Here is a 27,399-nt window from a genome sequence, read left to right as displayed (position 1 = left end):
CAAATGGGCAAATGCTCACCTTCACTGGCTGGAGAAGTGTCCTCTTCACAGATGAATCCCCAACTATCACAGGTAGATGGCAGACAGTATGGTGTTGTGTGGGCGAGCATTTTGCTGATGTCAACGTTGAGAAGAGTGCCCCCTGGTGGAGGTGGGGTTATGGTATGGGCAGGCAGGCAGGCAGGCAGGAACAGAGTGCCTCCTGGTGGAGGTGGGGTTATGGTATGGGTGGGCAGGCAGGAACAGAGTGCCCCCTGGTGGAGGTGGGGTTATGGTATGGGCAGGCAGGCAGGCAGGAACAGAGTGCCTCCTGGTGGAGGTGGGGTTATGGTATGGGCAGGCAGGCAGGCAGGCAGGAACAGAGTGCCCCCTGGTGGAGGTGGGGTTATGGTATGGGCAGGCAGGCAGGCAGGAACAGAGTGCCCCCTGGTGGAGGTGGGGTTATGGTATGGGCAGGCAGGCAGGAACAGAGTGTCCCCTGGTGGAGGTGGGGTTATGGTATGGGCAGGCAGGCAGACAGGAACAGAGTGCCCCCTGGTGGAGGTGGGGTTATGGTATGGGCAGGCAGGCAGGCAGGAATAGAGTGCCCCCTGGTGGAGGTGGGGTTATGGTATGGGCAGGCAGGAACAGAGTGCCCCCTGGTGGAGGTGGGGTTATGGTATGGGCAGACAGGCAGGCAGGAACAGAGTGCCTCCTGGTGGAGGTGGGGTTATGGTATGGGCAGGCAGGAACAGAGTGCCCCCTGGTGGAGGTGGGGTTATGGTATGGGCAGGCAGGAACAGAGTGCCCCCTGGTGGAGGTGGGGTTATGGTATGGGCAGGCAGGCAGGCAGGAACAGATTGCCCCCTGGTGGAGGTGGGGTTATGGTATGGGCAGGCAGGCAGGCAGGAACAGAGTGACCCCTGGTGGAGGTGGGGTTATGCCTATCATTATATCAACTGACTGATTTCCTTAAAAAACTTCAGGCTAGGGTCTATTTTTCTCCACTTCCTGTCTGACTGACGTGCCCAAAGTAAGCTAAGCATATAATTGGTACCATTGGATAGAAAACACTTTGAAGTTTGTAGAAATGTTAAAATGATGTATGAGACTATAACACAATAGATATGGTAGGAGAAAATCCAAAGAAAAACTCTTACAATGGAAAGCTATGGGTCATTTGCTATTCCAACAGATTGCAATTCCTATGGCTTCCACTAGATGTCAACAATCTTTGTTCAAGGTTTCAGGCTCGTTTCTTCCCAAACGAGGAAGAATTTAGAGTTTTGGTACTGTGAGTTAGAGTTGGAAATCAGTCTGTGTGCGCGTGACGAAGAGGACACGGCACCTGCTAATCTTACTTTCCCATTGAACTTCTTTCCGTATGAAATATTATAGTTTGATTACATTTTAGGGTACCTGAGGATTACATAGAAATATATGTTGCCTTGTTTTAACAAAGTTTAGCGGTAGCTTTTTGGATCCCTTTATCTGCATGTTGAATGAGTAGATTACTCAAATTGATGGCTCCAACTAATAAGACATAAAGGAGGATTTTATCTAACAAAACGACATGTTGTACCTGGGACTCTTTGGATTGCAAAACAGAGGAAGACTATCAAAAAGTAAGTGAATATTTAAATCGCTATTTATGATTTTACAAAGTCTGTGCTGGTTGAAAAATATTTTGATGTGGGGCGCTGTCCTCAAACAATGCTTTAATGCTTTGGCAGTAAAGCCTATTGTAAATTGGACAGTGCAGTTAGATTAACAAGATTTTAAGCTTTTAACCGACATAAGACACTTGTTTGTACATAAATGTTTAATATCCATAATTTATTATTATTTGAGTTGCGTGCCCTCCAAGTTCACCGGAAGCTGTCGACGAGCCCTAAGAACTCAGTAAAATGTTGATGTTTCCATTTTGGTTCAGTGTATTTTTCTACATCTGGTTTAAGTAATTTAAGTTTTTACACAGAAAGCATTAATATATAAAAAAATGTAACACATGGATTGGACTTAAGCGTCCCAAAATATGGCTTTCGATGGCAGAAAAATCCCTGGTAGTGTATTGCACTATAGGGAATATGGTGCCACTTCTGGACGCAACTCTAGCCTCAACGAGTCTGGACCACCAAAAAAATCTTGCTTTAAAACAGCCCTGGCCTCCACACGAGCCCTGGCCTCCACACGAGCCCTGGCCTCCACACGAGCCCTGGCCTCCACACGAGCCCTGGCCTCCACACGAGCCCTGGCCTCCACACGAGCCCTGGCCTCCACACGAGCCCTGGCCTCCACACGAGCCCTGGCCTCCACACGAGCCCTGGCCTCCACACGAGCCCTGGCCTCCACACGAGCCCTGGCCTCCACACGAGCCCTGGCCTCCACACGAGCCCTGGCCTCCACACGAGCCCTGGCCTCCACACGAGCCCTGGCCTCCACACGAGCCCTGGCCTCCACACGAGCCCTGGCCTCCACACGAGCCCTGGCCTCCACACGAGCCCTGGCCTCCACACGAGCCCTGGCCTCCACACGAGCCCTGGCCTCCACACGAGCCCTGGCCTCCACACGAGCCCTGGCCTCCACACGAGCCCTGGCCTCCACACGAGCCCTGGCCTCCACACGAGCCCTGGCCTCCACACGAGCCCTGGCCTCCACACGAGCCCTGGCCTCCACACGAGCCCTGGCCTCCACACGAGCCCTGGCCTCCACACGAGCCCTGGCCTCCACACGAGCCCTGGCCTCCACACGAGCCCTGGCCTCCACACGAGCCCTGGCCTCCACACGAGCCCTGGCCTCCACACGAGCCCTGGCCTCCACACGAGCCCTGGCCTCCACACGAGCCCTGGCCTCCACACGAGCCCTGGCCTCCACACGAGCCCTGGCCTCCAAGAACTGCTGGCAAAACACACTGAAGTGCTGTTTGAATGAATGTTTACCACCGCTCAGTCAGATTATATGCAACACAGGACACGCTAGATAATATCAACCATGTGAAGTTAACTAGTGATTATGATTGATTGTTTTTTATAAGATAAGTTTAATGCTAGCTAGCAACTTACCTTGGCTTACTGCATTCGCGTAACAGGCAGTCTCCTTGTGGAGTGCAACGAGAGAGAGAGGCAGGTCGTTATTGCGTTGGACTAGTTAACTGTAAGGTTGCAAGATTTGATCCCCCCAGCTGACAAGTTGAAAATCTGTCTTTTTGCCCCTGAACAAGGCAGTTAACCCACCGTTCCTAGGCCGTCATTGAAAATAAGAATGTGTTCGTAACTGACTTGTCTAGTTAAATAAAGATGAAATAAAAGGTGTAAAAATATCTATAATAATAAATAAAAATCGGCGCCCAAAAATACCGATTTCAGATTGTTATGAAAACTTGAAATCGGCCATTCCGATTAAAATCGGTCGACCTCTAGTCTCCACCACAGACACACATTATTCTCACATTATATTCACATTCAGATAATTTCATAGTTATTACAACATACGTTGTTAAAGTTATTACTTACAAAATACGTTCTTGAATAGGAATGAAACTATGACAACTGGATGCAAATCTAAACGCAGGAAAATTATTAAGTAAAGAAAGTCTGATATTGTGACAGGATTTCTTGAAACAGTTCGAGCTAAAGACACTTCAGTCCCCCAACACACCTTGAGGTGACACTTCTCACTTCCTCACAACAAATCCTCTTTCTGCCTCACAACAAATCCTCTTTCTGCCTCACAACAAATCCTCTTCCTGCCACCATAGAGTTACACACCCCTTCATACACAACACCAGCCCCTAAATTTTTAATTACAATGACGGCCTACCGGGGAACAGTGGCTTAACTGCCTTGTTTAGGGGCAGAACAACACATTACCTCTGGGGAGCCAGCTAGGAGAGGGCTAACCTCTGGGGAGCCAGCTAGGAGAGGGCTAACCTCTGGGGAGCCAGCTAGGAGAGGGCTAACCTCTGGGGAGCCAGCTAGGAGAGGGCTAACCTCTGGGGAGCCAGCTAGGAGAGGGCTAACCTCTGGGGAGCCAGCTAGGAGAGGGCCAACCTCTGGGGAGCCAGCTAGGAGAGGGCTAACCTCTGGGGAGCCAGCTAGGAGAGGGCTAACCTCTGGGGAGCCAGCTAGGAGAGGGCTAACCTCTGGGGAGCCAGCTAGGAGAGGGCTAACCTCTGGGGAGCCAGCTAGGAGAGGGCTAACCTCTGGGGAGCCAGCTAGGAGAGGGCTAACCTCTGGGGAGCCAGCTAGGAGAGGGCTAACCTCTGGGGAGCCAGCTAGGAGAGGGCTAACCTCTGGGGAGCCAGCTAGGAGAGGGCTAACCTCTGGGGAGCCAGCTAGGAGAGGAACGGTGTGTATGTGTGTTAAGTTGTGTGTGTGTGTGTGTGGGGGGGGGGGGGGGGGGGGGGCTATGGGGAGCTAGCTAAGAGAGGAACAGTGTGTGTGCGCGCCTATGGGGAGCTAGGAAACACAGGGACTGATGGCTGGGAGCAAAGCTGAGTTAGAAGAATGACACCACTATGACAACTCCAACTCCCCACGACCACACCCGGCTGTTCCTACTGCTAAAGAAAGTGCATCTGAAACTTACAAAAAACACAAAGCTGTAACTGGTGGTCGACTAAACAGCTACAAATGACACAGCAAACATTTTAACTGCGAAGAAGACAACTGTTGATGCTTTGACCCTTGTTATACCACACAATCTATAGAGTGGTTACTCTGCCCAGAGAGCACCACCACTGTGTGTGACAATAGTTCTACAACACCAATCAATCACTGCTGATACGTCACGTTACCCATAAAGACCACACCCATTAAAATGGATAAAGAGCTCTACTTGCTCCACCATTTTAAAGTAATCAAACCAACTGGGTTCAGCCAATGAACCAATTTTATTCGTCAAAATTGGGTTGATTGGTTTGTGGACGGGGACTTTAATGCAGGGAAACTTGATTTTACCTAATTTCTACCAGCATGTTAAATGTGGAAACAGAGGAGAAAAGAAAAAAAACTCTAGACCACCTTTACTCCACACAGAGATGCACAAAGCTCTCCCTCGCCCTCCATTTGGCAAATCTGACTAATACCATCCTCTCGATTCCTGCTTACAAGCAAAAAATAAAGCAGGAAGCACCAGTGACTCGATCAATAAAGAAGTGGACAAATGAGGCAGATGCTAAACTACAAGACTGTTTTGCTATCGCAGACTGGAATATGTTCCGGGATTCTTCCGATGGCATTGAGGAGTACACCACATCAGTCATTGGCTTCATCAATAAGTGCATCGAGGACGACGTCCCCACAGTGACTGTACGTACATACCCTAACCAGAAGCCATGGATTACAGGCAACATCCACGCTGAGCTAAAAGGGTAGAGCTGCTGCTTTCAAGGAGCGGGACTCTGGCCCGGAAGCTTTAAGAAGTCTCCCTATGCCCTCCAACAAACCATCAAATAGCAGCGTCAATACAGGACTAAGATTGAATCCTACAACACCGACTCAGACGCTCGTCGGAGCTGCCCAGTGACGCGAACCTACCAGACAAGCACTTACTTCTATGCTCGCTTCAAGGCAAGCAACACTGAAGCATGCTTGAGAGTACCAACTGTTCTAGATGACTGTGTCATCACACTCTCCGTAGCCTATGTGAGTAAGACTTTTAAACAGGTCAACATTCACAAGGCCGCAGGGCCAGACATGTACTCCGAGCATGCGCTGACCAAATGGCAAGTGTCTTCACTGACATTTTTCAACCTCTTCCTGTCTGAGTCTGTAATACTAACATGTTTCAAGCAGACCACCATAGTCCCTGTGCCCAAGAACACTAAGGCAACCTGCCTAAACGACTAGCGACCGCAGCACTCACATCTGTAGTCATGAAGTGCTAACGATGGATGATCTAACGAAGGATGAGAAATATGTTAACTCTTTTGGGATAGGGGGCAGCATTTTCACTTTGGATGAATAGCGTGCCCAGAGTGAACTGCCTCCTACTCTGTCCCAGATGCTAATATATGCATATTAGTATTAGAGATCAACCGATTATGATTTCTCTTCGACAATACCAATACCGATACCAATTATTGGAGGACCAAAAAAAGCCGATACAGATTAATCAGACAATATTTTTTGTTTGTAAAAATGACAATTACAACAATACTGAATTAAATACTTATTTTAACTTAATATAATACATCAATAAAAATCCATTTAGCCTCAAATAAATAATGAAACATGTTCAATTTGGTTTAAATAATGCAAAAACAAAGTGTTGGAGAAGAAAGTAAAAGCGCAATGTGTGCCATGTAAGAAAGCTAACGTTTGAGTTCCTTGCTCAGAACATGAGAACATATGAAAGTTGGTGGTTCCTTTTAACATGAGTCTTCAATATTCCCAGGTAAGAAGTTTTAGGTTGTAGTTATTATAGGAATTATAGGACTATTTCCCTCTATACCATTTGTATTTCATTAACCTTTGACTATTGGATGTTCTTATAGGCACTATAGTATTGCCAGTGTAACAGTATAGCTTCCGTCCCCCTCCTCGCCCCTACCTGGGCTCGAACCAGGAACACAACGACAACAGCCACCCTCGAAGGCTCGAACCAGGAACACAACGACAACAGCCAACTTCTTCTGTTGTTGGGTAACAGGAGGGTAACAGACAAACATCCAGACTTCTGTTGGGTAACAGGAGGGTTACAGACAAACATCCAGACTTCTGTTGGGTAACAGGAGGGTAACAGACAAACATCCAGACTTCTGTTGTTGGGTAACAGGAGGGTAACAGACAAACATCCAGACTTCTGTTGTTGGGTAACAGACAAACATCCAGACTTCTGTTGGGTAACAGGAGGGTTACAGACAAACATCCAGACTTCTGTTGGGTAACAGGAGGGTAACAGACAAACATCCAGACTTCTGTTGTTGGGTAACAGGAGGGTAACAGACAAACATCCAGACTTCTGTTGTTGGGTAACAGACAAACATCCAGACTTCTGTTGGGTAACAGGAGGGTAACAGACAAACATCCAGACTTCTGTTGTTGGGTAACAGACAAACATCCAGACTTCTGTTGGGTAACAGACAAACATCCAGACTTCTGTTGGGTAACAGGAGGGTTACAGACACACATCCAGACTTCTGTTGTTGGGTAACAGGAGGGTAACAGACAAACATCCAGACTTCTGTTGGGTAACAGGAGGGTTACAGACAAACATCCAGACTTCTGTTGGGTAACAGGAAGGTTACAGACAAACATCCAGACTTCTGTTGGATAACAGACAAACATCCAGACTTCTGTTGTTGGGTAACAGGAGGGTTACAGACAAACATCCAGACTTCTGTTGGGTAACAGGAGGGTTACAGACAAACATCCAGACTTCTGTTGTTGGGTAACAGGAGGGTAACAGACAAACATCCAGACTTCTGTTGGGTAACAGGAGGGTTACAGACAAACATCCAGACTTCTGTTGGGTAACAGGAGGGTTACAGACAAACATCCAGACTTCTGTTGGGTAACAGGAGGGTTACAGACAAACATCCAGACTTCTGTTGGGTAACAGGAGGGTTACAGACAAACATCCAGACTTCTGTTGGGTAACAGGAGGGTTACAGACAAACATCCAGACTTCTGTTGGGTAACAGGAGGGTTAGACAAACAAACATCCAGACTTCTGTTGGGTAACAGGAGGGTAAACAGACAAACATCCAGACTTCTGTTGGGTAACAGGAGGGTTACAGACAAACATCCAGACTTCTGTTGGGTAACAGGAAGGTTACAGACAAACATCCAGACTTCTGTTGGATAACAGGAGGGTAACAGACAAACATCCAGACTTCTGTTGGGTAACAGGAGGGTTACAGACAAACATCCAGACTTGTCTTCAGGGGTCACATTAGCTTTCAGAAATCGGCATTTTCAAAATTGCAGACCATCAAAACAAATCTGTGTTTTAAACCATTTCAGTAGCCTACACATTAGTCACACCAACTATGGTCCTGCAGTACATTAGCTAATTTACTTTACTGTCGCTCTTCACCTGCCCAGCAGTTCAGCTAACTGGAGAGAAACGCATCTAAAACCCGTCTATTCTCCAGGTTTTCTAAAGGGACCTACCAATTGTTTGAACAAAGCTTTAGAAACACAGAACACCCTCTGGTGTCAGCTAGTTCTCGGATCTTCATTTCATCTGAGTCAGGAAGTTCAAAGACCTTACCAGAACTTCAGAGCATCCTTGTTGCCATGGCTGTTGTGGAGGTGGCGGACACAGTGGAACAGACACAGGAAACTCTCCAGGCACTGAAGACTGACCTGAGAGGGGAGAGAAGAGAAGGGAGAAGATTGACCTCAGGGTGTCTAAGATCAAAATATAGTGTTCCTAGTATCTCCCCATTTAAAATGTCCACCCATAAATGTTGAAGGTACGAGAGGATCTTAGAAAGCTCAGGCTCACGTGCTACCTCGTAGTGTTACGATACAGGCTCACGTGCTACCTCGTAGTGTTACGATACAGGCTCACGTGCTACCTCGTAGTGTTACGATACAGGCTCACGTGCTACCTCGTAGTGTTACGATACAGGCTCACGTGCTACCTAGTAGTGTTACGATACAGGCTCACGTGCTACCTAGTAGTGTTACGATACAGGCTCACGTGCTACCTAGTAGTGTTACGATACAGGCTCACGTGCTACCTAGTAGTGTTACGATACAGGCTCACGTGCTACCTAGTAGTGTTACGATACAGGCTCACGTGCTACCTAGTAGTGTTACGATACAGGCTCACGTGCTACCTAGTAGTGTTACGATACAGGCTCACGTGCTACCTAGTAGTGTTACGATACAGGCTCACGTGCTACCTAGTAGTGTTACGATACAGGCTCACGTGCTACCTAGTAGTGTTACGATACAGGCTCACGTGCTACCTAGTAGTGTTACGATACAGGCTCACGTGCTACCTAGTAGTGTTACGATACAGGCTCACGTGCTACCTAGTAGTGTTACGATACAGGCTCACGTGCTACCTAGTAGTGTTACGATACAGGCTCACGTGCTACCTAGTAGTGTTACGATACAGGCTCACGTGCTACCTAGTAGTGTTACGATACAGGCTCACGTGCTACCTAGTAGTGTTACGATACAGGCTCACGTGCTACCTAGTAGTGTTACGATACAGGCTCACGTGCTACCTAGTAGTGTTACGATACAGGCTCACGTGCTACCTAGTAGTGTTACGATACAGGCTCACGTGCTACCTAGTAGTGTTACGATACAGGCTCACGTGCTACCTAGTAGTGTTACGATACAGGCTCACGTGCTACCTAATAGTGTTACGATACAGGCTCACGTGCTACCTAGTAGTGTTACGATACAGGGTTACGTGCTACCTAGTGTTGTTAGGCTACAGGCTTACGCGCTACCTCGTGTAGCTAGGATACAGGGCTACCTCATGTAGCTAGCATACAGGCTTACGTGCTACCTCATGTAGCTAGGATACAGGCTTACGTGCTACCTCATGTTGTTCGGATACAGGGTTATGTGCTACCTCATTTTTATTTATTTCACCTTTATTTAACCAGGTAAGTTCTCATTTGCAACTGCGATCTGGCCAAGATAAAGCATAGCAGTGTGAACAGACAACAGAGTTACACATGGAGTAAACAATTAACAAGTCAATAACACAGTAGGAAAAAAAAGAGAGTATGTACATTGTGTGCAAAAGGCATGAGGAGGTAGGCGAATAATTAATTTTGCAGATTAACACTGGAGTGATAAATGATCAGATGGTCATGTACAGGTAGAGATACTGGTGTGCAAAAGAGCAGAAAAGTACATAAATAAAAACAGTATGGGGATGAGGTAGGTAAAATTGGCTGGGCTATTTACCGATAGACTATGTACAGCTGCAGCGATCAGTTAGCTGCTCAGATAGCAGATGTTTGAAATTGGTGAGGTAGATAAAAGTCTCCAACTTCAGTGATTTTTGCAATTCGTTCCAGTCACAGGCAGCAGAGAACTGGAACGAAAGGCGGCCAAATGAGGTGTTGGCTTTAGGGATGATCAGTGAGATACACCTGCTGGAGCGCATGCTACGGGTGGGTGTTGCCATCGTGACCAGTGAACTGAGATAAGGCAGAGCTTTACCTAGCATGGACTTGTAGATGACCTGGAGCCAGTGGGTCTGGCGACGAAAATGTAGCGAGGGCCAGACGACTAGAGCATACAGGTCGCAGTGGTGGGTGGTATGAGGTGCTTTAGTAACAAAACGGATGGCACTGTGATAAACTGCATCCAGTTTGCTGAGTGTTGGAAGCTATTTTGTAGATGACATCGCCGAAGTCAAGGATCGGTAGGATAGTCAGTTTTACTAGGGTAAGTTTGGCGGCATGAGTGAAGGAGGCTTTGTTGCGGAATAGAAAGCCCACTCTAGATTTGATTTTAGATTGGAGATGTTTGATATGAGTCTGGAAGGAGAGTTTACAGTCTAGCCAGACACCTAGGTACTTATAGATGTCCACATATTCTAGGTCGGAACCATCCAGGGTGGTGATGCTGGTCAGGTGTGCGGGTGCAGGCAGCGAACGGTTGAAAAGCATGCATTTGGTTTTACTTGCGTTTAAGAGCAGTTGGATGCCACGGAAGGAGTGTTGTATGGCATTGAAGCTCATTTGGAGGTTAGATAGCACAGTGTCCAAGGACGGGCCGGAAGTATACAGAATGGTGTCGTCTGCGTAGAGGTGGATCAGGGAATCACCCGCAGCAAGAGCAACATCATTGATATATACAGAGAAAAGAGTCGGCCCGAGAATTGAACCCTGTGGCACCCCCATAGAGACTGCCAGAGGACCGGACAACATGCCCTCCGATTTGACACACTGAACTCTGTCTGCAAAGTAGTTGGTGGTCTGCCGATAAGAATATGGTGATTGACAGAGTCGAAAGCCTTGGCAAGGTCGTGAAGACGGCTGCACAGTACTGTCTTTTATTGATGGCGGTTATGATATCGTTTAGTACCTTGAGCGTGGCTGAGGTGCACCCTTATGTAGCTAGGATACAGGGTTAGCTAGCTCTTTAGGTCACCATGCCTCACCATGTCCACTAGCTAGCTCATTAAGTCACCATGTCCACTAGCTAGCTCATTAAGTCACCATGTCCACTAGCTAGCTCATTAAGTCACCATGTCCACTAGCTAGCTCATTAAGTCACCATGTCCACTAGAGAGCTCATTAAGTCACCATGTCCACTAGCTAGCTCATTAAGTCACCATGTCCACTAGCTAGCTCATTAAGTCACCATGTCCACTAGCTAGCTCATTAAGTCACCATGTCCACTAGCGAGCTCATTAAGTCACCATGTCCACTAGCGAGCTCATTAAGTCACCATGTCCACTAGCGAGCTCATTAAGTCACCATGTCCACTAGCGAGCTCATTAAGTCACCATGTCCACTAGCGAGCTCATTAAGTCACCATGTCCACTAGCGAGCTCATTAAGTCACCATGTCCACTAGCGAGCTCATTAAGTCACCATGTCCACTAGAGAGCTCATTAAGTCACCATGTCCACTAGCGAGCTCATTAAGTCACCATGTCCACTAGCGAGCTCATTAAGTCACCATGTCCACTAGCGAGCTCATTAAGTCACCATGTCCACTAGCTAGCTCATTAAGTCACCATGTCCACTAGAGAGCTCATTAAGTCACCATGTCCACTAGAGAGCTCATTAAGTCACCATGTCCACTAGAGAGCTCATTAAGTCACCATGTCCACTAGAGAGCTCATTAAGTCACCATGTCCACTAGAGAGCTCATTAAGTCACCATGTCCACTAGAGAGCTCATTAAGTCACCATGTCCACTAGCTAGCTCATTAAGTCACCATGTCCACTAGAGAGCTCATTAAGTCACCATGTCCACTAGCTAGCTCATTAAGTCACCATGTCCACTAGCTAGCTCATTAAGTCACCATGTCCACTAGCGAGCTCATTAAGTCACCATGTCCACTAGGTAGCTCATTAAGTCACCATGTCCACTATCTCATTAAGTCAGATGTAGCAGAGCTGGATAGATACTGTGTCCTGTAGCAGCACAACACCAGGGCCTGACATTCAGAAAGGTGGGACTTTCCAAAACAGGAAGAGCAGAGAAAGACAAGCCGCCTGACTTCAGCAGCATCACTACCTCCCGTCTTGCTTGGTCCTCTATGCTACATTATTCAGGTGACTACCTCAGTCGTGGCCCTGCTCTGCCAGACACGAGGATGGAGGGACTGAATGGGTTGTCAGGTCCACACAGCAGAGCAGGGCCAACTGTTTAGTTTGACAGCTCAAAGCATGATGTGGTGACTCAACATCCTTCCTCTGTGTATTACAACATTCAGTGGTCAACAGGAACAGACTCCTCAAACTTCTTCCACCATCAGAGGCCTTTGTCTTAACAGTACTGGGTCTTACAGTAACTAACTTCAGTTACTGTAAAGTGGTGTTAACTGTTTTACAGTAACTAGGCTAGCCTTACAGGAGAGTGTAGCTAACTAAGTTTTACAGTAAGAGTGCTAATTGTGTTTTACAGTAACATCAACCCAACATTAAAACAAGAGCACACTACAAGAGCCAGACTGACCAGGGTCAAGAGAAGACAGGACATCAGTGGGCACCCCAGGAGGAGATACTGAGAGGGACAGAGGTCCTGGACATCCCGAAGGGTATACTGGACAAGTAGCATCACACATGCTCCGCCCACCCGAGGATCTATTTCCTGTGTTTGAGGGGTGCAACATCCACTTCACTGTGTTGATTTCTGTCACTCCTCTTTCAGACTCATGCTTGTGCCTGTCATTTTTCCCTGTAACGTTACGACTGCAGAAATGTTTGTAGTGATCCATCAAACACACCCAGGTAACGGCTGAAATGGGCTCAACAGAATACATTCTTTCATTAGCGTCAATAAAGCTAAGGCTTTGGTCAGCGATTTAACGCTTCGCCACTTACAGGGCCTTCGGAAAGTATTCACACCCCTGGACTTATTACACATTTTGTTGTTACAGCCTTCGTTTACAAATGGATTCAACTGGTATTTGTTGTGGTCATCCTGTCTGGGTTGGCGCCCCCCCTTGGGTTATGCCATGGCGGAGATCTTTGTGGGCTATACTCAGCCTTGTCTCAGGATGGTAAGTTGGTGGTTGAAGATATCCCTCTAGTGGTGTGGGGGCTGTGCTTTGGCAAAGTGGGTGGGGTTATATCCTTCCTGTTTGGCCCTGTCCGGGGGTGTCCTCGGATGGGGCCACAGTGTCTCCTGACCCCTCCTGTCACAGCCTCCAGTATTTATGCTGCAGTAGTTTGTGTCGGGGGGCTAGGGTCAGTTTGTTATATCTGGAGTACTTCTCCTGTCCTATTCGGTGTCCTGTGTGAATCTAAGTGTGCGTTCTCCAATTCTCTCCTTCTCTCTCTCGGAGGACCTGAGCCTTAGGACCATGCCCCAGGACTACCTGACATGATGACTCCTTGCTGTCCCCAGTCAACCTGGCCGTGCTGCTGCTCCAGTTTCAACTGTTCTGCCTTATTATTATACGACCATGCTGGTCATTTATGAACATTTGAACATCTTGGCCATGTTCTGTTATAATCTCCACCCGGCACAGCCAGAAGAGGACTGGCCACCCCACATAGCCTGGTTCCTCTCTAGGTTTCTTCCTAGGTTTTGGCCTTTCTAGGGAGTTTTTCCTAGCCACCGTGCTTCTACACCTGCATTGCTTGCTGTTTGGGGTTTTAGGCTGGGTTTCTGTACAGCACTTTGAGATATCAGCTGATGTACGAAGGGCTATATAAATACATTTGATTTGATTTGATTTTGTCACTGGGCTACACACACACACACACACACACACACAACTTCATAATGTCAAAGTGGAATTATGTTTTTAGAAATGTTTACAAATCAATTTTAAAAATGCACAGCTGAAACGTGAATAAGTATTCAACTTCTTTGTTATGGCAAGCCTACATAAGTTCAGGAATAAAAAGGTCACATAATAAGATAGTGTTTAACATGATGTTTAAAATGACTACCTACCTCATCTCTGTACCCCACACACAGATAATTGTTCCCTCAGTCGAGCAGGGAATTTCAAAAACACAGATTCAACCACAAAAGACCAGGGAGGTTTTCCAATGTCTCGCAAAGAAAAGCACCTACAGGTAGATAAAAAAAAAAAAGTTTAAAAATAACTGCATATATCCCTTTGAGCATGGTGAAGTAATTCATCACACTTTGGATGGTGTATCAATACACCCAGTCACTACAAAGATACAGGGGTCCTTCCAAACTAAGCTGCCAAAGAGGAAACCACTCAGGGATTTCACCATGAGGCCAACGGTGACGTTGTCACAGTTTCAGAGTGTAATAGCTGTGATAAGAGAGAACTGAGGATGGTTCAACAACATTGTAGTTACTCCACAATACTAACCTAAAGGACAGAGTTTAATAGCTGTGATAAGAGAGAACTGAGGATGGATCAACAACATTGTAGTTACTCCACAATACTAACCTAAAGGACAGAGTTTAATAGCTGTGATAAGAGAGAACTGAGGATGGTTCAACAACATAGTAGTTACTCCACAATACTAACCTAAAGGACAGAGTTTAATAGCTGTGATAAGAGAGAACTGAGGATGGTTCAACAACATTGTAGTTACTCCACAATACTAACCTAAAGGACAGAGTGAAAAGAAGGAAGCCTGTACAGAAAACAAATATTCCAAAATATGCATCCTGCTTGCAACAAGGCACTAAAGTAATACTGCAAAAAATGTGGTAAAGAAATTCACTTTTCGTTCTGAATACAAAATGTGTTGTGTTTGGGGCAAATCCAATACATTACTGAGTACCACTTGTCAGCATAGTGTTGACTGCATCATGTTATGGGTATGCTTGTAATCATTTAGGACTGGGGAGTTTTTCAGGATAACAAAGAAATGTAATGGAGTTACGCACAGAGGAAAACCTGGTTCAGTCTGCTTTTCGTCAGACAGTGGGAGATGTATTCACCTTTCAGCAGGACAATAACCTAAAACACAAGGCTAAATCTACACTGGAGTTGCTAACTAAGAAGACAGTGAATGTTTGAGTGGCAGAGTTACAGTTTCGACTTAAATCTACTTGAAAATCTATGACATTAAAATGATTAACAACCAATTTGACAGAGCTTGAAGAATTTTTAAAAATAGGCAAATTTTGCACAATCCAGGTGTGGAAAGCTCTTACCCAGACTAACAGCTGTAACCAAATACGCTTCCAAAAAGTATTGACTCAGAGGTCTCAGATATTTCAGCATTTCATTAACAATAAATTGGCTACAATTTCTATAAATATGTTTTAGCTTTGTCATTATGGGGTATTGGGTAAAAATCTATTTAATCCATTTTAAATTCAGACAAAATGTAGAATAAATAAATGTCAAGGAGAGAACGTACCAATACTTCCTGAAGGAACTGTAGTCTACCTACACTGTCTCTGTTGGCTAGAGAGAACGTACCAATACTTCCTGAAGGAACTGTAGTCTACCCACACTGTCTCTGTTGACTAGAGAGAACGTACCAATACTTCCTGAAGGAACTGTAGTCTACCTACCCACACTGTCTCTGTTGACTAGAGAGAACGTACCAATACTTCCTGAAGGAACTGTAGTCTACCCACACTGTCTCTGTTGGCTAGAGAGAACGTACAAATACTTCCTGAAGGAACCGTAGTCTACCTACACTGTCTCTGTTGGCTAGAGAGAACGTACCAATACTTCCTGAATGAACTGTAGTCTACCCACACTGTCTCTGTTGGCTAGAGAGAACGTACCAATACTTCCTGAAGGAACTGTAGTCTACCCACACTGTCTCTGTTGGCTAGAGAGAACGTACCAATACTTCCTGAAGGAACTGTAGTCTACCCACACTGTCTCTGTTGACTAGAGAGAACGTACCAATACTTCCTGAAGAAACTGTAGTCTACCTACCCACACTGTCTCTGTTGACTAGAGAGAACGTACCAATACTTCCTGAAGGAACTGTAGTCTACCTACCCACACTGTCTCTGTTGGCTAGAGAGAACGTACCAATACTTCCTGAAGGAACTGTAGTCTACCTACCCACACTGTCTCTGTTGGCTAGAGAGAACGTACCAATACTTCCTGAAGGAACTGTAGTCTACCTACCCACACTGTCTCTGTTGGCTAGAGAGAACGTACCAATACTTCCTGAAGGAACTGTAGTCTACCTACACTGTCTCTGTTGGCTAGAGAGAACGTACCAATACTTCCTGAAGAAACTGTAGTCTACCTACCCACACTGTCTCTGTTGGCTAGAGAGAACGTACCAATACTTCCTGAAGGAACTGTAGTCTACCTACCCACACTGTTTCTGTTGGCTAGAGAGAACGTACCAATACTTCCTGAAGGAACTGTAGTCTACCTACCCACACTGTCTCTGTTGGCTAGAGAGAACGTACCAATACTTCCTGAAGGAACTGTAGTCTACCTACCCACACTGTTTCTGTTGGCTAGAGAGAACGTACCAATACTTCCTGAAGGAACTGTAGTCTACCTACCCACACTGTCTCTGTTGGCTAGAGAGAACGTACCAATACTTCCTGAAGGAACTGTAGTCTACCTACCCACACTGTTTCTGTTGGCTAGAGAGAACGTACCAATACTTCCTGAAGGAACTGTAGGTAGTCTACCCACACTGTCTCTGTTGGCTACAGAGAACGTACCGATTCTCTCTCTGTGTGTTCCTTCAGGAAGTGAGAGAGAGTGTGAGTGAGTGAGTGAGTGAGTGAGTGAGACAACAGGCCAGGCAGAGAGAGATACAACAGGCCAGGCAGAGAGAGAGAGATACAACAGGCCAGGCAGAGAGAGATGCAGAGACACAACCGATGTTAAACTGCAAAACAAGCACCTTCACCTTGGTATTCAACAAGCACCTTCACCTTGGTATTCAACAAGCAACTGTGTGTGTGTGTGTGTGTGTGGTGTGTGTGTGTGTGAAATCACTTCCACTCTGTGGTGAATCACACAGGTTCCTATATTTCAACCATTTGAGTGGATTCAGTTATTTCAGCCACATCCGTTGCTGACAGGTGTATAAAACCAGAGCGCACCGCCCATGCAATCTCCATAGACAAACATTGGCAGTATAATGACCTTACTGAAGAGCTCAGTAACTTTCAACATGGTACCGTCATAGGATGCCACCTTTACAACAAGTCAGTTAATCCAATTTCTGCCCTGCTAGAGCTGCCCCAGTCAACTGTAAGTGCTGTTATTGTGAAGTGGAAACCTCTAGGAGCAACAACGTCTCAGCCGCGAAGTGGTAGGCCACACAAGCTCACAGAACGGGACCAGCGAGTGCTGAAGCGCATTAAAACTGTCAGTCCTCAGTTGTAACACTCACTACCGAGTTCCAAACTGCATCTGGAAGCAACGTCAGCACAATAACTGTTAGTCGGGAGCGTCTTGAAATGGGTTTCCATGGCCGAGCAGCCGCACACAAGGCTAAGATCACCATGCACAATGCCAAGCGTCGGCTGGAGTGGTGCACAGCTCTCTTTAGAAAAGTCGCTGGCCAGAATCCAAACCGTGGATTTGACAGTCTAGCTATCACTCAAATGAAAGCCAACCCCGTTACTAAGTAGAACTACTCGTGAGGTGATGATTCGTTGAAATGATCCAGTGTAAAAAAAAAAGTGTCTCCTTTTTTGTATTGGTCATCTACCGTAAACATTGTCCTATAAGGAGATGAACGGATACTACAGGATGTCATTTATCCACTCGTATATGGCGTAATCTCTAGTTTCAACTAGGTTTGTCCTTTAGAAGAACGCAAACAGTACGCATCGCCACGGTTACTGTCCTGGTTCCATTTATTTCTATACAATATCGATGGGAGTAATTGATTACAGTAGAACAAGCTAAATCACTTCCTGTCTAGAGCGCTCCTTGTAAAAAAATAAATGTGGCCCAACACCTGGATTCGTTCTTGTGTAGCAAAATTTGAAATTGTGTTTTTTTTACATTAGATAAAAATAGAGAGTCGGAGCTAGAAAATTGTACATCAAACACTACAGTTGAGGAGCAATGGGAAAGTAATTCTGCTTTGACAGTTGATCAACTTGTAATTTCACTTTTAAGAAAATGGCCTGTGAATGTTTTGGTATCTAGTGAAGAGCTCTTTAGCCCCACCCATTCAGTATCGTTCACGCCCTGTTAAGCTTTAGCCCCACCCATTCAGTATCGTTCACGCCCTGTTAAGCTTTAGCCCCACCCATTCAGTATCGTTCACGCCCTGTTAAGCTTTAGCCCCACCCATTCAGTATCGTTCACGCCCTGTTAAGCTTTAGCCCCACCCATTCAGTATCGTTCACGCCCTGTTACGCTTTAGCCCCACCCATTCAGTATCGTTCACGCCCTGTTAAGCTTTAGCCCCACCCATCTCGTTTCGCTCTCGGAGTGTTCAGAATGAACACTTGATTCTGGCTGATGATTGGTTTACCTCTGGATAACATGAAAACAGCCTAACCAGCTCTGAAGGCAAAAATGTCATTACGTTTCTTTGCCAACGTTTACTGACACCGGCCAAATTCAACAGGTGTTTAGCTTAAGACATGTAGCTAGCATCCGACAGGATTACCAACATAGACTGACCTGCGAAAAACCACAGAAGCTACATGGCAGACCAGTTCCAACCCATCTCTCACCATGTCCAGCCAACTCATCATCTCAGCCAAGCATGGCTGGTGGGAAGGTTGTTGACTTTCTGTGGCTTAACCAACTAGGCTCCTAATTTAATAATTGTATTTACAGATGGCATACAAGTTTGTTATTAAGGCACATGAAAGTTCACATGTTCCAGAAGGCATTTCTGCCCCCCCCCCCCAAAAAAAAAATGTATAACATTTTAATAAAAAATTGTTTTAAAAATAATCTTCAAGCAGCTCTCCTGTGAAGTCGTGCCTTGTGACATACGCCTAGTTTCCTGATACGAGTCACAGATGTCAGCGTAGAGCCGTGTCATAGTGAAACAGAAGTTGCCGTAAATCACAGGATTACTCATAACACAGCGTCTCGGTGCTGTTCTGGTGCAGAGCCAAAACACTACCTAACGATGCGGTACCAGAGAGTGCCAAAACACTACCTAACGAGAGAGTGCCAAAACACTACCTAACGACGCGGTACCAGAGAGTGCCAAAACACTACCTAACGACGCGGTACCAGAGAGTGCCAAAACACTACCTAACGACGCGGTACCAGAGAGTGCCAAAACACTACCTAACGACGCGGTACCAGAGGGCGCCAAAACACTACCTAACGACGCGGTATCAGAGAGTGCCAAAACACTACCTAACGACTCGGTACCAGAGAGTGGTACCAAAGAGTGCCAAAACACTACCTAACGACGCAGTACCAGAGAGTGGTACCAGAGAGTGCCAAAACACTACCTAACGACGCGGTACCAGAGAGTGCCAAAACACTACCTAACGACGCAGTACCAGAGAGCGCCAAAACACTACCTAACGACGCGGTGCCAGAGAGTGCCAAAACACTACCTAACGACGCGGTACCAGAGAGTGCCAAAACACTACCTAACGACGCGGTACCAGAGAGTGCCAAAACACTACCTAACGACGCGGTATCAGAGAGTGCCAAAACACTACCTAACGACGCGGTGCCAGAGAGTGCCAAAACACTACCTAACGACGCGGTGCCAGAGAGTGCCAAAACACTACCTAACGACGCGGTGCCAGAGAGTGCCAAAACACTACCTAACGACGCGGTGCCAGAGAGTGCCAAAACACTACCTAACGACGCGGTGCCAGAGAGTGCCAAAACACTACCTAACGACGCGGTACCAGAGAGTGCCAAAACACTACCTAACGACGCGGTACCAGAGAGTGCCAAAACACTACCTAACGACGCGGTACCAGAGAGTGCCAAAACACTACCTAACGACGCGGTACCAGAGAGTGCCAAAACACTACCTAACGACGCGGTGCCAGAGAGTGCCAAAACACTACCTAACGACGCGGTACCAGAGAGTGGTACCAGAGAGTGCCAAAACACTACCTAACGACGCGGTGCCAGAGAGTGCCAAAACACTACCTAACGACGCGGTGCCAGAGAGTGCCAAAACACTACCTAACGACGCGGTGCCAGAGAGTGCCAAAACACTACCTAACGACGCGGTACCAGAGAGTGCCAAAACACTACCTAACGACGCGGTACCAGAGAGTGCCAAAACACTACCTAACGACGCGGTACCAGAGAGTGCCAAAACACTACCTAACGACGCGGTACCAGAGAGTGCCAAAACACTACCTAACGACGCGGTGCCAGAGAGTGCCAAAACACTACCTAACGACGCGGTACCAGAGAGTGCCAAAACACTACCTAACGACGCGGTATCAGAGAGTGCCAAAACACTACCTAACGACGCGGTATCAGAGAGTGCCAAAACACTACCTAACGACGCGGTACCAGAGAGTGCCAAAACACTACCTAACGACGCGGTATCAGAGAGTGCCAAAACACTACCTAACGACGCGGTATCAGAGAGTGCCAAAACACTACCTAACGACGCGGTACCAGAGAGTGCCAAAACACTACCTAACGACGCGGTATCAGAGAGTGCCAAAACACTACCTAACGACGCGGTACCAGAGAGTGCCAAAACACTACCTAACGACGCGGTACCAGAGAGTGCCAAAACACTACCTAACGACGCGGTACCAGAGAGTGGCAAAACCCTACCTAACGACGCGGTACCAGAGAGTGCCAAAACACGACCTAACGACGCGGTACCAGAGAGTGCCAAAACACTACCTAACGACGCGGTACCAGAGAGTGCCAAAACACTACCTAACGACGCGGTACCAGAGAGTGCCAAAACACTACCTAACGACGCGGTACCAGAGAGTGCCAAAACACTACCTAACGACGCGGTACCAGAGAGTGCCAAAACACTACCTAACGACGCGGTACCAGAGAGTGCCAAAACACTACCTAACGACGCGGTACCAGAGAGTGCCAAAACACTACCTAACGACGCGGTACCAGAGAGTGCCAAAACACTACCTAACGACGCGGTACCAGAGAGTGCCAAAACACTACCTAACGACGCGGTATCAGAGAGTGCCAAAACACTACCTAACGACGCGGTACCAGAGAGTGCCAAAACACTACCTAACGACACGGTACCAGAGAGTGCCAAAACACTACCTAACGACACGGTACCAGAGAGTGCCAAAACACTACCTAACGACGCGGTACCAGAGAGTGCCAAAACACTACCTAACGACGCGGTACCAGAGTGCCAAAACACTACCTAACGACGCGGTACCAGAGAGTGCCATGATGCAACAGCAAAGCCCTGGAGGTACGCCATTCTCACAGGAGGTACGCCATTCTCACAGGAGGTACGCCATTCTCACAGGAGGTACGCCATTCTCACAGGAGGTACGCCATTCTCACAGGCAGAATGAACAGGAGTCACAGTTAAAATACTAAAACACTGCCTGCAGGGGTCAAGAAATCCCATGTATGGACTAAGCACTGTGTAGGGGTGTTCCTACTACAGCCAGACAGACTGACAACACTAAGCACTGTGTAGGGGTGTTCCTACTACAGCCAGACAGACTGACAACACTATGCGCTGTGTAGGGGTGTTCCTACTACAGCCAGACAGACTGACAACACTATGTGCTGTGTAGGGGTGTTCCTACTACAGCCAGACAGACTGACAACACTATGTGCTGTGTAGGGGTGTTCCTACTACAGCCAGCCAGACTGACAACACTATGTGCTGTGTAGGGGTGTTCCTACTACAGCCAGCCAGACTGACAACACTATGTGCTGTGTAGGGGTGTTCCTACTACAGCCAGCCAGACTGACAACACTATGTGCTGTGTAGGGGTGTTCCTACTACAGCCAGCCAGACTGACAACACTATGTGCTGTGTAGGGGTGTTCCTACTACAGCCAGCCAGACTGACAACACTATGTGCTGTGTAGGGGTGTTCCTACTACAGCCAGCCAGACTGACAACACTATGTGCTGTGTAGGGGTGTTCCTACTACAGCCAGCCAGACTGACAACACTATGTGCTGTGTAGGGGTGTTCCTACTACAGCCAGCCAGACTGACAACACTATGTGCTGTGTAGGGGTGTTCCTACTACAGCCAGCCAGACTGACAACACTATGTGCTGTGTAGGGGTGTTCCTACTACAGCCAGCCAGACTGACAACACTATGTGCTGTGTAGGGGTGTTCCTACTACAGCCAGCCAGACTGACAACACTATGTGCTGTGTAGGGGTGTTCCTACTACAGCCAGCCAGACTGACAACACTATGTGCTGTGTAGGGGTGTTCCTACTACAGCCAGCCAGACTGACAACACTATGTGCTGTGTAGGGGTGTTCCTACTACAGCCAGACAGACTGACAACACTATGTGCTGTGTAGGGGTGTTCCTACTACATTTGACGCCTCCTGTCCTGAACATAGGACTGTCCTACATTCGACACCTCCTGTCCTGAACATAGGAGAGGCCTACATTCGACGCCCTCTGTCCTGAACATAGGACTGTCCTACATTCGACGCCCTCTGTCCTGAACATAGGACTGTCCTACATTCAATGCCCTCTGTCCTGAACATAGGACTGTCCTACATTCAACATCTCCTGTCCTGAACATAGGACTGTCCTACATTCGACACCTCCTGTCCTGAACATAGGACTGTCCTACATTTGACACCTCCTGTCCTGAACATAGGACTGTCCTACATTTGACACCTCCTGTTCTGTGTATCAGGGAAGTCACCTAAACAATTAGCTACTGAAGCTTAACGTGAAAGATGTTTCCTACTTCTGCCATGATACTGGAATCTGTCCCAAAGCTGATCCTGAAACACCATCTGTTTGCAGGTTCTGAATGATTGATGCTGTTTTGTTGTGAGTCACACAGTGTTCTGTACTACCAGGCTGGAGTCTCTACTGAACTGTCACGTGTTGTTGGGAGAGAGAGGAGAATACCATAGGTTACAATCAACCTCATGATGTGATCATGATGTCGCCTGTAAGGTCACTGGCATCCTGACCTGCATAGTACGAATGAACAGACAGGACATGAACTAGTTATCAGCTGATGACTAGTTCATGTCCTGTCTGTGTCTGGTCCCTGTTCTCAGCTGATAACTAGTTCATGTCCTGTCTGTCTCTGGTCCCTGTTCTCAGCTGATAGCTAATTCATGTCCTGTCTATCAGCTGAGAACAGGGACCAGAGACAGAGACAGACAGGACATGAACTAGTTATCAGACAGACAGACGACTGTGATCATGCTCGCCATAGCTGCTGTGAGTAAGACCTTTAAACAGGTCAACATTCACAAAGCCGCAGGGCCAGACGGATTACCAGGACGAGGACTCAGAGCACTGACCAGCTGGCAAGTGTCTTCACTGACATTTTCAACCCTTCCTGACCCAGTCAAATACCTACACGGCTATATACAGGAAGTGCCAGGCAATAACAGGGCTTATACACACAGGGAGGCAATAACATGGCTATATACAGGGCTATATACAGGGCTTATATACAGGGAGGTAATAACATGGCTATATACACACAGGGAGGTAATAACATGGCTATATACACACAGGGAGGTAATAACATGGCTATATACACACAGGGAGGTAATAACATGGCTATATACACACAGGGAGGTAATAACATGGCTATATACACACAGGGAGGTAATAACATGGCTATATACACACAGGGAGGTAATAACATGGCTATATACACACAGGGAGGTAATAACATGGCTATATACACACAGGGAGGTAATAACATGGCTATATACACACAGGGAGGTAATAACATGGCTATATACACACAGGGAGGTAATAACATGGCTATATACACACAGGGAGGTAATAACATGGCTATATACACACAGGGAGGTAATAACATGGCTATATACACACAGGGAGGTAATAACATGGCTATATACACACAGGGAGGTAATAACATGGCTATATACACACAGGGAGGTAATAACATGGCTATATACACACAGGGAGGTAATAACATGGCTATATACACACAGGGAGGTAATAACATGGCTATATACACACAGGGAGGTAATAACATGGCTATATACACACAGGGAGGTAATAACATGGCTATATACACACAGGGAGGTAATAACATGGCTATATACACACAGGGAGGTAATAACATGGCTATATACACACAGGGAGGTAATAACATGGCTATATACACACAGGGAGGTAATAACATGGCTATATACACACAGGGAGGTAATAACATGGCTATATACACACAGGGAGGTAATAACATGGCTATATACACACAGGGAGGTAATAACATGGCTATATACACACAGGGAGGTAATAACATGGCTATATACACACAGGGAGGTAATAACATGGCTATATACCAGGGAGGTAATAACATGGCTATATACAGGGATGTAATAACATGGCTATATACAGGGATGTAATAACATGGCTATATACAGGGATGTAATAACATGGCTATATACAGGGATGTAATAACATGGCTATATACAGGGATGTAATAACATGGCTATATACAGGGATGTAATAACATGGCTATATACAGGGATGTAATAACATGGCTATATACAGGGATGTAATAACATGGCTATATACAGGGAGTACCAGGTAATAACATGGTTATATACAGGGAGTACCAGGTAATAACATGGTTATATACAGGGAGTACCAGGTAATAACATGCTTATATACAGGGAGTACCAGGTAATAACATGGATATATACAGGGAGTACCAGTACTGAGACGACGTGCAGGGGTACCAGGTAACAACATGGACGTGCAGGGGTACCAGGTAACAACATGGACGTGCAGGGGTACGCGGTAATTGAGGTAGATCTGAATATTAACTATTAATACTATGAATTAATGATTTACTATTCGTCTACACCTGCTGGTTTATGAAGCATGTGACAAAGAACATTTGATTTGAACATTTGATTTGAGACCGATGCAGAGTCTGTGTGGGTGGAGCGGCCTGCCACCGTGCGTCTCCATCACACAGCTGGGTAACTATGGAAACCCCTGACATCAGCACAACAGAGAGTGTAGAGAATTGCAGGGTTGTTGAGTACACACACACACACACACACACACACACACACACAGTCAATCGTAGTCCTCTGCAGTACAGGCACCAGACCAATAGGGAGGGTCTCTAGTTAAATACACCAGGGAACCCCTCACAGGACAGATAACTAGACAGACTGGGACTGAAGCATGTTGATTCAGCTGTTATCCCGGTCCACTGATCCACTGAGGCAGAGACATATAGAGACATGAGGAGATCAGCACAGCTCTGCTTGCTATCAGAGAGAGAGAGTTAGAGGAGAAGTTGGAGGAGGAGAGAGCTGTTTGTTATCAGGTGAGCTAGAGGGGGAGGAGAGAGAGCTGTTTGTTATCAGGTGAGCTAGAGGGGGAGGAGAGAGAGCTGTTTGTTATCAGGTGAGCTAGAGGGGGAGGAGAGAGAGCTGTTTGTTATCAGGTGAGCTAGAGGGGGAGGAGAGAGAGCTGTTTGTTATCAGGTGAGCTAGAGGGGGAGGAGAGAGAGCTGTTTGTTATCAGGTGAGCTAGAGGGGGAGGAGAGAGAGCTGTTTGTTATCAGGTGAGCTAGAGGGGAAGGAGAGAGCTGTTTGTTATCAGGTGAGCTAGAGGGGGAGGAGAGAGAGCTGTTTGTTATCAGGTGAGCTAGAGGGGGAGGAGAGAGAGCTGTTTGTTATCAGGTGAGCTAGAGGGGGAGGAGAGAGAGCTGTTTGTTATCAGGTGAGCTAGAGGGGGAGGAGAGAGAGCTGTTTGTTATCAGGTGAGCTAGAGGGGGAGGAGAGAGAGCTGCAGCAGCAGGGATGAAACTAGATTAATTATACCAAGAGAGGAAGATGCTACAAACACTGTCATTACACCCAGTGTGGACTGCTGTGTGCGTGAGAGAGGCACACAGATGATGTTACCCAGCCTGTCATTAAACAGAGCCACGATAATAACTCAGAAGAGAGAACAGACTGAGGCAGCTGCTGCTACTCTGTTGTACATGGTGGAGGGGGGGGGGGGGGGGGTATCCATGGCAACTGGGGACATGAGTAGTAGTAGTCATTCTGAACCCTGTCATACCAGAGGGGGCGGAGTGGCCCTCCAAACACCTGACTGACCCCAATTTCACAAAGGCACTGACTGATATTGAAGCTCATTTGCTTTAATGCATGTTGTCCTCACTTCAAATCCAAAAAGTTTATTGGTCGCATGCAGTTATGCAGTTGTTATGTTAAGTTTCTAGCGCGGACAACGCAGCAGTATCTAGAAATACCTAATCCAAGAGAGTTAAAAAAAGAACAATAAATGAAGACATATCCGAATGAGCAACGTCAGAGTCCGGAATATAAATCCGAATGAGCAACGTCAGAGTCCGGAATATAAATATGCTGTACATATACAGAGCATTCTGAAAGTATTCAGACCCCCACCTTGACCTTTTCCACATTTTGTTACGTTACAGCCTTATTCTAAAATGAATGAACTAGTCCCCCCCCTCGGTCTACACACTATACCCCATAATGACAAAGCAAAAACTAGATATGTTTGCTCATTTACTAAAATAAATAAATAAATAAATCACATTTACATTCAGACCCTTTACTCAGTACTCTGGCTCGGCCACTCAAGGATATTCAGAGACTTGTTCCAAAGCCACTCCTGCGTTGTCTTGGCTGTGTGCTTATGGTCGTTGTCCTGTTTGAAGGTGAACCTTCACCCCAGTCTGAAGTCCTGAGTGCTCTGGAGCAGGTTTTCATCTCATCTCTTTACCTTGCTCCATTCATCTTTGCTTTCATCAAGACTAGTCTCCCAGTCCCTGCCGCTGAAAAACATCCCCACAGCATGTTGCCACCACCATGCTTCACTCTAGGGATGGTGCCAGGTTTCCTCTAGACGTGACGCTTGGCATTCAGGCAATAGCTCAAACTTGGTATCATCAGACTAGATCATCTTCTTTCTCATGGTCCGAGAGACTTCAGGTGCCTTTTGGCAAACTCCAAGCTGGGCTGTCATGTGCCTTTTACTGAGGAGTGGCATCCGTCTGGTCACTCTACCATAAAGTACTGATTGGTGGAGTGCTGCAGAGATGGTTGTCCTTCTGGAAGGTTCTCCCATCTGCACAGAGGAACTCTGGAGCTCTGTCAGAGTGACCATTGACTTCTTGGTCATCTCCCTGACCAAGATCATTCTCCCCAGATTGCTCAGTTTGGCCGGGTGGCCAGGTCAAGGAAGAGTCTTGGTTGTTCCAAACTTCTTCCATTTAAGAAT

The 27,399-nt window shown here is 46.7% G+C and overlaps 1 protein-coding gene across 1 annotated transcript in view; it reads right to left on the bottom strand.

Moving 5' to 3' along the window:
• The window catches only part of lyst (lysosomal trafficking regulator), a 256,589-nt gene that overhangs the window by 220,679 nt on the left and 8,511 nt on the right, over positions 1-27,399 (bottom strand). The window contains 1 exon segment of the mRNA XM_031799602.1: positions 8,197-8,291. Coding sequence (XP_031655462.1) covers positions 8,197-8,291 — 95 coding nt within the window.

This window comes from Oncorhynchus kisutch, linkage group LG20 (assembly GCF_002021735.2).
Source record: "Oncorhynchus kisutch isolate 150728-3 linkage group LG20, Okis_V2, whole genome shotgun sequence".
NCBI classification, from domain to species: domain Eukaryota; kingdom Metazoa; phylum Chordata; class Actinopteri; order Salmoniformes; family Salmonidae; genus Oncorhynchus; species Oncorhynchus kisutch.
This window is presented reverse-complemented; position numbering and strand designations above follow the sequence as displayed.